A 14,762-nucleotide genomic window follows, 5' to 3' on the forward strand; every position below is an offset into this window, starting at 1 on the left:
AAAAAAAGACATTTTGGTAGACTGGTTATCAGAATAAGTGAGAAATTTTCAAACCTCTTGGACACAGGTAATAGTGGATGTTAAATGGGCATTCATTTCAATCGCTCACTCATCCCTACTGAAAACCAACAAAGATTTTGATCGTATGTCTTTCATTCTAGAATCCCACATGACAATAAATAATGTGGTAGGGTTTCTGTACATTAACAGAACCTATATTGTAGTATTTCATTACTATATGCAAAATCTTTCAAATGTCATTCAGGGATTTTATATTTCATTTTGCTGTAATAATTGAAAATAGCAGCGAAAAAGTCAAGCTGAACTCAAAAAAAATCGATGAAATTTGTTTCTAACCCTTGACTTCCGAAATCACCTAAATATGTGAATTTGTTTCAGCACTTCGTTTGAAAGATATATTAAGTCAATATACATGAAGTCTGAACCTTTTTGTATTTACCTTGAAGAAGGTCAGGGTATGTAAAATTTATAATTTAGTTGATGCACAATAAGTGTTGTTGCCCCGGTTGAACTTCCGCGAGAATTACGCGCGGACACACTGGTTGACCGTTGAAAATGATTGTCCAATGCAATCTATTTCACAGCAAATATATTCAAAATGGATAAAAATGAATTCTTAAATGGGTTGAGAAGAAAGGTGAATGAGTCTTCAGTCGCTTCCGGGACTGAGAAAATTGTTTAAACTGACCGCCAGAATTGTTTAAAGCGACTGGAAGCAGAAACTATTAGAAATAACGGAAAAGAAACTCAAGCGTAAGAATATTTGTGTGTAAATAGAAGGGCTATTTGAAAAGTCGCATTAAGCAAGTATAAAAGCCGTGAAGCTCTTACAAAATGCATCATTTTAATTTCCGCCACATCATACCCCCACGCACACCCATCAAAGCCGTGGCGAAAAATGAACCCCTTGAACTTCCACAACAGTAGAAATGAGTGAAGGTCCCCACCTTAGGTAAACTGCATAAACAAGTTTCAGGTGAAAGCGAAAACGAACAAATCTTGTCCAAGAACGCCCACGGCGACACATCAAGTCCGTGACTCTTTTCTTTATTTTTTCTCCAGTTACGAGAGAAAAAGATTGGGCTGGTCAGAATGAAATCCACCGAAGGGTGGCAATACGCCTGCGAGATCTCTTTTCAAGGAGACCGTTCAGAATATGACGCCCATATAAGACAGGTCATAATAAAAGACGGGGTGCCAGTCATACAAAGAGTCAAATTCATCTTTGAACTCACCAACATTCAACTTTTCAGAAGAAAACTTCTTTGACTAAATTGACCGCCAAAATATGAATAAATAAAAATTCTGTCGTTATAATGCAAAGTTTTTCCTTACATTGACGGTGTGAAAACAGATTCATACAAATTATAACGTCCTAACATAAATGATTGTTCCCTTTTTCAACTTTTAAAATTAGTTTTAAGAGAGGGAGGGAAGCTAAAAATTGTTTCAATAATATGTACGAAATAAAAGAACTTCCAACGAACATATCATTGAAATATAGACTAATAGTGACAAAACTCTAAAAAAACTGCATTTGATAAAACGAAAAAGAAAATGTTTCTGTCATGGCCTCCACAAGGGTAGGGCTGGCGGCTCCAGTCCTGGGCATGGCCCCCACAACCTGGAGCAGGGCCCCTAGGCTAAGATCTGTTGCGGGCACGAACGGCCTTATAGTTAATTTATAGCGTGGAAAAGTAAAAAATGATGAGAATAGGCTAGAGCCCCGCCCTTGTGGGGGGGCCATGGTCCTGGGGCCCGGGATGATTCTCATAACTTTGTTTTTCACGCTATAAAATCACTATATAGGGTGCCCTTGAAAAGTCTGACCTGAGAGCTCAACGAAGATCCCAGCCTAGGGGCTCCAGTTCATTGCCATCTTGGAATACTACATTAGCACAAATTTCATTCTGAAACCTCTCCTCCAAATTTACAAGGGGGCGTAAAAATGCGCGCTTACCCCGGGTGACCAAGCATCTAGTTGCGTCCCTGGGAAAGATTAACGACACTTTTTACAAGTGATCGGAAACAAGTCTTTCATTTTTGAAAATAACAAATTTACTGATTTGATTACTTTTTTTGGTTTCCTATTAATGCACCCACATCGATTCAATAACAGAGATTCGTATTTTGAAATCATCTATTTCTGTCCTAAATGAAAAGGTACGGTGGGATTTTTGAAATCATCACTCTGCACGGGGCAGCTGAATTGTGCTTTAACGTTAATTATGCGTATATATCATTCCCGCTACTGGATATAAAATAATCTTTCACAAACAACTTGGCGCCCTTGTACGATTTTTTATTTTAGCAATCACTCGCCACGAAATTCTCTCAGCTGCACAACATTTCCATCGTGAATTTGAAATGGAGAGTTCGTCGTGATGTTGTGAAAATGGCTGCTATGGGGGGTGCCAATGAGCGTCTTCGGTAGAAACATAGCTTCTTCGTATATATACTCTGTGGGAGGCTCGTATGAGGAACGCCCGATTGCTCATTTGGTAGCGCGCCTAAAAAGTGACCCGTAGGAAGTGGAATTAACAAGGTTTGACCTGGCCCTCATCTGCATACGGGGTCATAATACGCTCTGCCGGTGCATCTTTCCAGGGCACGGTGGGAGGTCCGACGGAATGACTAGTAGATGGATAATATAAGGACACCTTGGACCATATCCAAAAAAGGTCAGTGGACTGGTTGTCCTGCTCTCTCTCTACTCGGGTTTTCTTCCTTGCTTGCTTTTTGCAATTTCAAAAGCGTATAGCAATTTCCATTTAAAAAACAGTTGGACTTAGGAAATTAATCCAAATGACCAAAAAGAAGTTTTCGGTTTAAATAAGTCAAGCAACATAGTAAAATAATGAAAACGTAACCGCATATTAAAACCTCATTGAGACCCACCCCTGAATAAGTTTTATGTGTGAATGCACATACAACATCCTACAACTAATAACATCGTTGAAAATGACCAATGGTCATTGTAAGCATTTTTGATTACTCGAGAATGACGGGCGCATCTAATATGCATGTTCTTTAATTCAGTGCTATACTTTGGTGATTTTGTTATGGTATTTGTGAATCCGAAATTACTAATTTGTAATATTTCATCTGCAACGGAATCGTGATGTGAAAAAAATTTAATATGATCTCATGAGAAGTTCTAAACATTTTCCCTACAAAATTCATTGATTTTTGCTTTTAATGTGTATTTTATTCTTAGGATTTCATTAAAATCCCTTACATAGTCGTTTATATACGACAGCAAGAATGAATTGCAGTAGAGAATTTCTCTGTTTATCTGTCTTCTTTATTTTATTTTTGGGGCTAATGATTTTCCAGCATTCGCAATGGCACCCCACGAATGCGAACCTCACCGCACGATATCAGGAGTATTTTGTCATTAGGGCTCGCTCGCTGATGGACTAGATAGTGCCCGCAGGTCATAAACTCTTCGGAATAATATTCTGAACTTATTCTCGTGGCCTCAGCGTGTGCACGATGCTCTGGATATTGCAGAACGTCCACGATGATCACCGACCGCTCTTATTCCTTCGTGCGTTTTGTTTTTTCTTTTTATTTTCCCCTTAATTGCGGCATCACCGACCACCCTCATGCCTTGCTTGTAATTGATCGTTAGCCGTCAAGAGTCACGAAGCGAATCCCCCGCCGGGGCTATACGCCAAAGGTCTCCTGCTGACCACGGGTATAGGCTTCGGGGGTTATGTTCATTTTGCGATCGTATGCGAACCAGAGCGTCGGCCAACTAGATGGTTCCAACAAAGTTCGCTTCCTGGACCCTGTAGAGGAAAGGGAGGCTATAATTTTAACTGTTTCGGCAATTAAATGGAGGCTCATTTATGTCTAGGTAACGTCCTTTCCGTATCTTATCATCTAAACATGAAAATTAATCGAGAAGCGAGAGCCAAACCGTGATCACCTTCACGATCCAGCACAAACGTTGTCCTTGTATTTTCAAGTTGGTCCAAACGACCAACATTATGAAAAATAAAGTAATACAGCAACTTTTCAAGCCGAGTGGTTAGTACATAAATTTGAATCTAGATTATAAAAAGATGTACCTTATATAGTCATTCTGGATCAACTATAAAGGGTAGGCCTATATGATTACGACCTACATGATTTCACCTTCCAGGGCGAATGGTTATCTTGGTATCATATTAAAGCACTAAAATATTTATTTTAATGTCAATTTTTCATAAACTATATGTATAGATTTGGTTGAAAATTTTTTAATATTATTGTAGCATTAAAAAATAGTAGTATAAATAATAATAGCTGATCAAAAAATGTACTCAAGTAATTGTTATATACAGTAAAACCTCGTTAAGTCGTCGTTTTTCTTCAGGCCTGTACAGCTTTCATAGACAACAGTGTTATTAAACCCTCGTTTACTCGTCCCTAATTTCGATTAACTCGTCACCATGAAAAAGTTTGAGATAAAGGAACAGATAATTTTTATGTGGCTTTCTTTAAAAAAATATCTTGTTAACAACATTGCCATATGCTCAAAAGTCACCATAAAAGCCGTATGTTCCAAAACGGAACAGTTCGAGTAACAAAAGTTAAGCTGGGGAAGTTCATTTGCCGACTGAAGTTTTTGAAACATTACGGACTGTTCGAGCTAGATCTGATTTTTTGCATGGGCTTCACTAATTTAGAACTTCAAATTTGAACAAATTATATTTGTTGAAAAACCAGACATTTTTTTCCAAAGTTGAGCTCTTCTAATGTGTTTTCTCTACCTCGGGCTCCCCACACGTCCCTCAAAGTGGACCCTGTGTTCGAAATTGCCTTGTAGTTAGCATGTGAAAGATTATCTTGATGAATTTTACCAAGATTACCTTGTAGTTGTATCATGAACTACTGATAAGGAATTAAGACACTAAGATTAAATTTCATGTGTATGTAAAATTGATGTGCAGTAGAGTTCTGTTGTGAAAAGAAAAGCTAACTAATCTAGCAGTTGCTCTGATTAGTCTACATTAAAAATTACTAGTATAAACCAAACTACCAGAGTATATTTTAACACAATAAGTTAAGTAATAAGAGCTCTAAAAAGGTAAAAACTTCAATTTTTTCTTTTGCAATCTATAAATTTTATTGATATTGTAATTTTAATTCATATTTTAATAAATGTTATGTTACTTTAAATTTATATGATTTTTTCATAATATTACGCATTGAAACTGTCGACACTTCGCTTAAATCGTCACTCCGTTTAAGTCGTCATAATTTTCGATAACATGAGGTGACAATTTATCGAGGTTTTACTGTATTTTAGATAATATTTATGATCACAATAAAGCGAGTCTTGTTTTATGCGTAGTGGCGTACGTGAATGAATCGTGTAAAAATATTATACAATCAAGACAAATTACTAAAGTTAGTTATACAGGTGTCCTGTAAGTGCTAGCACGGCCTTCATCTCATCAACTCAAATGCGGAAAAAACGTTTTATCCGCATTTAACGCTGTTCTTTCCCAAATTTCCTCCGTTTTTCGAATTCGAACATCTCTGTGAATATTGCATTTAGAAACATGGAATTTTTTTTGTTAACATCAGAAGAGACGGGGCAACAATTTTCTAACTGGTAGTTAGAGCGCAGGGGGACCGTATAAAAATTTATATTTTTTATTTTGTTACACACTGTGTTTTCACTCTCAATACAGGGAGCCCGGTATACTATTTTTGGTATACTCATACTTGCCCGGTATACTATTTTTGATAGCCTGTTGATCATTTTTTAAATTCGAATAATACCTCTATGACGGACGGTTGATGAGATAAATGGCCACTTACACACAGTTTCCCCAAACTTTTTGTTCCATCGCCAATTCTTCAAAATTTTTTTCATTGTTATCACCCCCCCCCCCAACTCAAGGCAACCCATAGGATCCTATACTAAATTCAAAGCTTCTATCGCCCCCCCTGGACTTTTGCATCGCCCCCAGGGGGCGATATTGCCCACTTTGCGAAACACTGCACTTACAGGACACCCCGTATATAACAGTAATTAAATTGAATGCGTACTAGGAATGTCTTTGGTTTTTGACTAATGTCGAAGCATTAAGTTTTAAAAGCAAATTGAACAACTTATAAGAAATATTCAGTTGAATGCCCACCGAGTCAAACAAGGCAATTAAAAAAGCAAGTAGATGAAATGTAAAAGTAGTGACTCAACTCCAATGCCAGAATTTGGAATTTCAATGGAAATTTATCATGCTTGGCGTCTTTAGACCGCATTTTGTTTCATTCGTTATTTATTTTCATTCAAATGAATCCGTAGGTGCAGGAATCTGGGAGCTCAGGGTATTTTGAGGCCCCCCCCCCCATACCGTTAATCTTTGGGAAGGAGGGTTAAGCTTTCCCAAATAACTCGTAAATATACAATTCAACTGGTCGCTCCTCTTGAATAACTCTTCAAATCCTCTATGTTCAGGACGACTGGCCATTTTAGTCCCCCCCCCCCCCACTAATGTTTTCTTCGTGATGGCGATCGAACAACCTTTCAAAAAGATGCGATTCTGATTTTTGATGCGTTGCCTGTAGTCTACTTTATACTAGGAGAATGACCTTCCGCAATGTGTGTGTAGTTCTTATTCCTTAATCTTTGGAAAACCGCGGTCAAGTGAATTTCTTTTATAAGTGGATAGCGCGGTCCCAAGAAATTATCTGCTAGTAAAAGATATGAAACCAGTGAATACATCCCGCTTAACGATTTGGACATTTTAGGATACAAAATACTTCAGCCCCTCACGCCACAGTGCGTGCAATAAGGAAGGCAGGTTCATGTCTCCAGTGGTGTAGATGGTAGCATGCTTGCCCGGTATGCAAGAGGACCTGGGTTCGAGTCCCGGTGGAGACGTGATGACTTATCTTTCCGAGTTCACCTGTAAATAATATCAGCATAATATCCGGAAAATAACTGTTTCCTTGGTACAAAATACTGCCAGCAAACCATTTATAAGTGTGCGAACATAGTGCACGTTGGTTTCGTATTCTGCGAAAAAGGCACCGTTAGGGATGGGGGCCATTCAAATATTACACCAGCATCGATGGGGGGGGGGAGAGGCTTTCGGATTTGCTGACTTTAGATGACAAGGGGGAGAGGGGGTTTGAATGATGCACGTCATCAACCACCCTTTATGAAATATTAATGACATCTTTGTGTGTGTATTTATTTACTATTCCCTGAAAAACTTGACCATGCGTGGTGTTAGCCGCCTTTCACTATAGTTAAGACCAGACACCATCCGCAATGATTGCATCTATATAGCTATATATAGCAGTTTCCCAAACTTTGTTCCATCACCTCCCAACTCAAGCAAACCCATGGGATCCTAAGCTATACTCGTAGCTTCAATTGCCCTCTGGACAATTCCATCGCCCCCAAGGAGCGATATTGCCCACTTTGGGAAACACTGCTATATAGGAAGGAATTACTCAAATGGTTGTTTTTACGTAGCGTAACCATCTTGAAAACTGACTGATGGAATGATCTTGGAATTTAGAGAAACCATGATGAAGCAGTGTCGTCTTAAGGCATGGCTCCACCCAGGCATGGTCCGGGACCTCAAGAGGGGGGGGGGGCTCATAAAAATGAAATCTGGTTGAAATATTTCGAGAATCACTTGGCCTGGGGACCCATGATGTTATTAAGATGGCCCTGTGATGAAGACGAGAGCTCTATGCGCTGTAATTCGCAACATAGCAACGGCAATCTATACCACTCAATTAATGCTCAAAACTTAAAACACAAGCTAAAATATAGTGTGTTCACTATTCAGTTTGTTATCACGTGAAAAATTATCCCTGTGCATTCATAGGAAAGTTCACTACCGAGTGTCAGACAATGGTGGTCGGATTCACTATGTATATTTCCCAAGAGCAATCCCAATCAGGGGAGTACCATGTTCGACCTTTGAAGGGGGCACAAAAGGCTAAGAGAGTGGAGCACAATCAATTCCTAAGAGAATTTTTGAGTTATTACCCTTCAAATAGTATTGAAATTAATATAAGGTGACTATAACACCACACACACAAGAGTATTTTCTTTTGATATTTTATGATATTTGATGAAAAAAAAAATTTCATCAAAAATAAATTTTTATATAGTCTGGTGGGTAACCCGAGCCCCCCCCCCCTTATGTTCTTCCTCCTGCGGATGCCTCTGATCCTACTTGAATGGCCCCTAGGTTTAAAAACTTTAAATTTGGGTTTCCAACCAATTGGTAACGGTGCCGACTCGCAGAATCGGAAACCAGTATGCACTATGTCACACCCTTAGACGATAAAATGTTCCTAGGATGAGAAATTGGGTAATGAATGGGGAAAATAAAACGATAAATTTAAAATGATCGTGTCGTGGTCTGGTATGACTAACGTTAGGGTCTCGTAGCTGTGAGAGAGTGGCATTTTTTCAAAAAGAAAAAAAAGCCAAAACAACAATATACTATATTTTTTAGATTTTTTTTCCAACTGTTGCCAGTTTTGGGAGTAAGATGGTCGGGGTAAAAAAAGACTCGTATTATATATGTAACTAATGGCACAAAAATTTCCAAACGCAATTTTAATTTCAATCTAGTATGTGCATATCATACCACACTTTTACATGTTATGCTTATTCGACAGAGCCACCCTTAGGGGGTAAGCGACAGGTGTGGCCGCATCGGGCCCTTAGTTTGGGGAGGGGGCGCACTCGCGGTAATAGGAAAGCAAATTATATTTATATACAGTGTATATCAATTGAAATTTCCTTGTACAGTTGGACTTCCCAAACCCGGACACCCATAATCCGGAAGGATCAGTAATCCCGGCACTTTGGCCGAATTCCCCCCCCCCCCCAGACCAGGGACTTCTGATGTTTTTTCTTTACCTAAATTCTGTGTGTGTTTCCGCCTTTTCTAATACATCTCGACCATTTTATTTCTTTTTTGTATCACTTATTGTTGGTGTCAACTGCGATTTTTGGGCTCATGAGAAACAACGAAGGCAACTGTGTCTTAATGAATGTGATTAGTCAGAAAGTAAGCATTGATCAAAAGAAAAAAAACATTCATTTCATTTCTCACGCTGTGTAAGTAACTTTGGTTTTTAGGACTCTTGTCCAGTGCTCCATTTTTTTTCTGTGATTGCTAAATGAATTTCCAAACACCAAAAACGTCAAATGGATGTAGCAGGTACAAACGGCAAACAGAAACATGACATTTTATGTATATGTGAAAAAAAAACTTTTGAAAAAAAAAGCGCTAGAACGTGGAACACCAGTACGAATATTGTTTGAAGAATATGGAATCTGAAAATCTACCGTCTACGATTTTCAAAATAAATACAAAAAAAAATATTTTTTGATCCGAGGCAATGGCTATAAATGTTTTCAAAGAGTAAGGATTTTTTCTATGGATAATTAGTAAAGAGGAATGTAAATTGGAAATTACGGTTTTAATTAAATTATTTGTTACTATACGCATATATATATATATATATATATATATATATATATATATATATATTGCTTTATTAATTTTTTTCAAAGGAAAATGCGAATCAAAGTGTTCAAAGAGGTATATCATTGCTTTAAATATGAAAACCTGGGAAACAAAAGTGAATCCACATAATCGGGAATCACCGAGGTGTCCGGATTTGGGAGGTCCAACACTGTGCTAGCAAAACCAGATAGCTGAGCTTTACCTATGAAAATATAAAAATTATTACGCCAGAAATTATAGAGAGGAGTGGAATGTGTCGTCTTACAAAGGAAACTCCACTATGTAGGGAAATCTGGCGATGCCTTGTGTGGGAGGAAGACATTCATCTTTCGGTCATAAGAAATCGGCGAGGAGGGGGCACCATAATGGATGTAAGTCATGAGCGACAAAGTATATTTTTGTTTCCAGTAGCGGTGCTTCGCCCCTGTTATACGAATATATTTTTCGACAGTGTATTTAATTAGCGATTATTCAAAGCAGTGTTTCCTAAAGTGAGCAATATTGTCTGTCCCCCCACCCGGGGGCTGATGGAACGTATCGGGGGAGGGGTAATAGTTACGGATATAATATATTATTCTATGGCAGCGATTCTCAACCGGTGCTCCGTGTGCACCTCTCAGGGGCTCCACGGCCATTCGAGGAAACTAAATCAAATCAAAAAAATTAGAAAAAAAAAGCCTACGGGGCTCCGTCATAGAAATTATTATAAAAAGTGCTCCGCGAGTCAAAATAAGGTTGAGAAAATCTGTTCTATGGTATGGAAGCCCGCGGCCCGGTTTCATTTATTTTTGTAAGTAGAAGGCCCGGTCAAACACATGGTTAACAGTGAATGATTGGGGGAAAATTAAACGACCAATCACCCGCGGCCGGTTTTAATGATGTCAGGGCCCGGTACTGGGCCGCGACCCGGCGGTTGAGAAATACTGTTCTGTGGGATCACTCAGGAGAGGGGGCGATGAACAAAAAAGTAAATAATAAAATAACGTGATCATCACATATTCCCACGAGATCTTTACGATCTGCCCAGGGAATTTGTTAGTGTGTTAGTAGACATCTATGCCCGAACCGGGATTCGAACCCAGACCTGCACAGTCAGAAGCTAGCTCCACTGAACTGCTAGGCGGCACCAATTAGTTTAGGAAACATTTTTAAAGGAAACAACTGCCCTTCCCTCTACGATTTCCATTGACCAATATTTTTCCTTACATTACAAGATGCTAAAGAAAGCATGCTAAATATTTTCTTTATAAAAAGATTTCTATTTCCCAACATTTCCAATTAAAAAAGGAGAGTATTAAAAGAAATTTCCCTTCCGGTAATTGTTAACAAGACAGAAAAAAAATTTAAAGTTAGCAATATAGTGGAACCTCGTTGTACTCCGTGTTATAACTTGATTATGAAATAACGAGTGCACATGAAATTACGAAGATTACAAGATAGTGCCCACTTTATATCAGATTCTACGGTATATCGTGGCATGGTTTCAAGAGGTTTGTTTCACTGTACCACGTTTAATCCATGCCTTTGGTCAGAGAAGTCATTCTATTCAAAAACTCACCTAGGGTCCTGTAGGTTAATGCAGTTGAAGTTACAGGGTCACAACCATCCCTGGTTTGGTAGGGTCCTCAACAAGTAAAAGTTTACCCTGAGATGCGTGAATCAAATATTTATGAGTCCTTCTCCAAAATCCCGTGCAATCGACATACTGTGTAACAGGACGTCAAATGACCCGTCAAATAACTGATTGGCGATTTGATTGGTCAATGGGGAAAAATATGAGTGGGAAAAGTATAAAATTTTACTTAGGTGATTTGAACTTAATCGTATAATAAGGAGAGAGTTATATATGCAGTAGGCCTACGGCCAAGAAAACAAAATGACTGCATGTGCAGAATATTTTGCGAATCACTTGCTATGCGATTCTCCGAATAACGAAGGATTACAAATTCTGGACATCAAAAGATTTAAACACACCGCTTCATAACAATGAGAGAGAGAGAAAGTTTTGGATTGTGCGCATGGTAAGGGGGGGGGGACAAATAAGAAGATGATACAGCCAGATCGTATCAGAAACATTAATCAAGATTTTAAATCGAAAACAAAACCGATCATCGCGTGAAATTAACAGTAAGCTTCTATCAGTTTTCATTTTTAATACTGTAGCCTACATACTTTTAAACTAATACTTGTTTATGTGTATCCCGTCTCGTGAAATAAAGTACAATAGTCTTAATTCAAGGAAATTCCTTTAAATTGCAAGTTAAAAGGAACTAAAATCGGAATACCTACAGATTATATAGCGTATGGTAGATGTTATTGGTTGTTATTACAATGGATCTCGCATATAACGTTCTCACTTACGAATGTTTTCTCGCTTAGTAAGACTTATTTTCCTGGTCTCAATGTTCACCAATACTCATCGAGATTTCCCGTTTAAAGCGTTTTCCCGCTTACAACGTTTTTCCTTATAAGCGGGATCTCCTATATTATAATTTCACATCCGAGTACACAATGTTTTTTGAGAATATCCTATTTGATTATATTTTGATGCACGTTTTACCATGTACATATTAAAAATGAACATAGACCGATTTTAATTCAAAAGGTGATGAAACACGCTATGGAAATTACTATAATACATAATACGATCACTGATTAATCATTGAAAAATTCAAGAAGTATAAACCATGAAGTTATCAAAGTTAATAGAAAAATATACAGTCGGAATTCATAAGCAACTAAATTACTGACGCGTGATTGATTAGATATGTAATCAGGCAGACGTTGTTTCCTAAAACTAAGGGGAAAAAAAAGATCACATTGCTATAGTGAATACGAATCGTTCAAAATAATTAAATGAATGCAACACATGCAAAATATTCCAGCGATCACAATTTCGCATGAAATTTCCATGGTGTTATTAATCTTAATTTTCTTTTTTTGAGAAATTTAAATTAATTAATTTATACATTTAATTAATTATATTTACCTGTCATCGTGTCAACGGACGGACATCTGCACCAACGTCAATGTCCATACATCAAAACGAAAATATTAAATAAAAACATTGCTTCAAATTCCGCTCTATACGAGAGAATTTTATTTTATTTTTCTCCATACTCAGTCACTCGCGCGGGTTGAGCCGAGCTTTGACCCTTTGGCTTTTTTGGATGCGACTCGGCATCGCCAATGACTAGCTCGGCCACTTTGGAGTTATGTCACTTTATGAAAGAGGTTCATATGTTACTTGGCGAGCTACGTAATTTGGCGACAATATTCACTCGCCTCTTCGTCTCATTCATGATTCCCAAATTGAATCATCAACAATTACACGTACGGAAAAAAATAGCAATAAAAAATGATGGTACTACAAGACCGTACAGAATCAAGAGAGCTTCAATGTAAGCGCCGTTCTTAATAAATCAGTCTCACAGTTATGGTTTCTTTCATGGCATCATACGATTTTAGCAGCTTTATCAGGAGCCGCTTCCGATCGAGTTAACAAAAGGAATTATTATTTTATCACTGGTACGATCGAGGCGAATTAAATTTTCGTAAGATTAGAGAAACATGATTGAAACTGAAAATTTTCATATGATTATGCAAAAAATCCATATTTCCTTTCAAAGCGAGTCAGGGACGGACTTGAGCATTTTTCGGCCCGGGGCAAAAAAAAAAAAAAAAAAAAGCTTTGCAACACTTTGGACAGGGGTTTCCCAATATCCCAGTGTCCATGGGTACCCTGGTGCCTGGCAGGGTCAAAATTGGCTACCGAGAATGACTATCAAACTACTATTTGATGGTCACAGAAAAGCCATTCAGCAATAAATATTGACAATAGTGTCCACTGTCCAGCGAGAAAATTGCAAGTGTGCCTCCAGGCACTTAAAAGTTAAGGCTGCCAGTAACAGAAAACCGATTACTACCCAGGGCCTCAACTGGATGCTCTTTCAGCTGAGTAAGAACGCATTACGCTTCCTTCATGCAATTTTTAATAAGTGGTTAGAAGAAGAATTTAGCGCCCCCTCTGGTCTAGCGCCCAGGACACTTGGACCGCCAGCACCACCCTTCTTGGCTTCAGGGTCTGTCAAAACCCTAGGAAGATGGTTCAATGTCTGAATGTTGGAGGTTCTCTATCTTGAACTGAATCTTAATTAGAGTACGGCTTCATTAAAAAAGTTGAAGTCAAAATATAATCAAAATATTTGTATCCCTTTTTGCGGAACCAAAAATTTTGCGCACCCTTCGCACCTGCCCAAGTTCGGCTCTGTAGCGAGTTGCTGTACGTTTGTAAGAAAAAATGCTTTAAATTGAATACATTCACACCTAAACACTTTAAAACAGTGGTTTGAACCTGTGGTACGCGTACTCCTGGGACTAGGACTACGTGATGCGCCATTTAGGTGGAAAAACATGAAAGTAGTGAAAAAAAGCGAATTTTTTTGTTCATTATCACAAACATTTTGTATACATTTTTTGTTCATGATTCACCATGCAAATTGGCACAAAGTCACTTACGTCTGTCCGGGAACGGGAGGTATTTTCGAAGCCCGTAAGGTAGGAGGCTACTGCCCTAGCATATAAGTACACAAACTTTTTTCGGTTTGTTAGCAATTTTTTTTTTCGCGTGCTTTATAAGACAAGACCACGGGTAGTGCGAGCAGAGGCACTAATATGAAGAAAACATTGAGGGGGCTAAAAGTTTCCAGATGTCACGTATATAAGGGACTTGAGCCCTTATGTAGAAGAGGGAGTGGTGCGTTACATTGTATGTTTATTAATTATTGGAGGGGGACCCGGGGCCGCAACTAGGTACTTTGTCAGCCGGGCAAGCGCGAATCTTGGTGCCCCGTGTGATGTAGAAGGAGCATTCAAAGGATGAATTCGGCGCACTTCGCTGTCCAGTGGCCGGGGATCAGGCTAGGCTCGCCTGCGTTGCCTAGTATGCGAGGATCTCTTACGTCCGATCCCTTCACCCTTCGAAATGGGGGGGGGGGAAATATAGCTGCTTAATAGTTACGTGATTAAGCTTATCGTTAGAATTCCGAAAACTACGCAGTAGGCTGCATTACAATACACATTATTCAGCCCTGAAATGCTCAATCGAACTTATTAAAAAACAACCCATCAATACACAATTAAAAAAAATTGTCAAATTGGAAAAAAAAATAAGTGTTCTTACTTTGTTGAAAACCAGCCGGAAAATATGATATCCTTGGTGGATTCATTGGCAAA

The 14,762-nt window shown here is 38.5% G+C and overlaps 1 protein-coding gene and 1 non-coding gene across 3 annotated transcripts in view; one reads left to right on the forward strand and one right to left on the reverse strand.

Moving 5' to 3' along the window:
• The window catches only part of LOC149065759 (BCL11 transcription factor A-like), a 96,150-nt gene that overhangs the window by 18,286 nt on the left and 63,102 nt on the right, over positions 1-14,762 (reverse strand). The window contains exon 1 of one of the 2 annotated variants that reach the window (XM_089253442.1): positions 12,517-12,659. The exons of the other annotated variant lie outside the window; for it this stretch is intronic. Within the exon in view, the coding sequence (XP_089109568.1) occupies positions 12,517-12,523 (7 nt within the window). The 5' untranslated portion in view covers positions 12,524-12,659. Of the gene's footprint in view, positions 1-12,516; positions 12,660-14,762 lie in introns of those variants that run through there. 2 annotated transcript variants of the gene reach the window in all.
• On the forward strand, positions 6,831-6,904 carry TRNAT-GGU (transfer RNA threonine (anticodon GGU)). The gene has a single exon. It is a non-coding gene; the product is annotated as a tRNA-Thr (tRNA).

This window comes from Pholcus phalangioides, unplaced genomic scaffold, assembly GCF_987345545.1.
Source record: "Pholcus phalangioides strain wild (caught in Gottingen) unplaced genomic scaffold, Ppha-v1.0 ptg000039l_1, whole genome shotgun sequence".
Lineage (NCBI taxonomy): Eukaryota > Metazoa > Arthropoda > Arachnida > Araneae > Pholcidae > Pholcus > Pholcus phalangioides.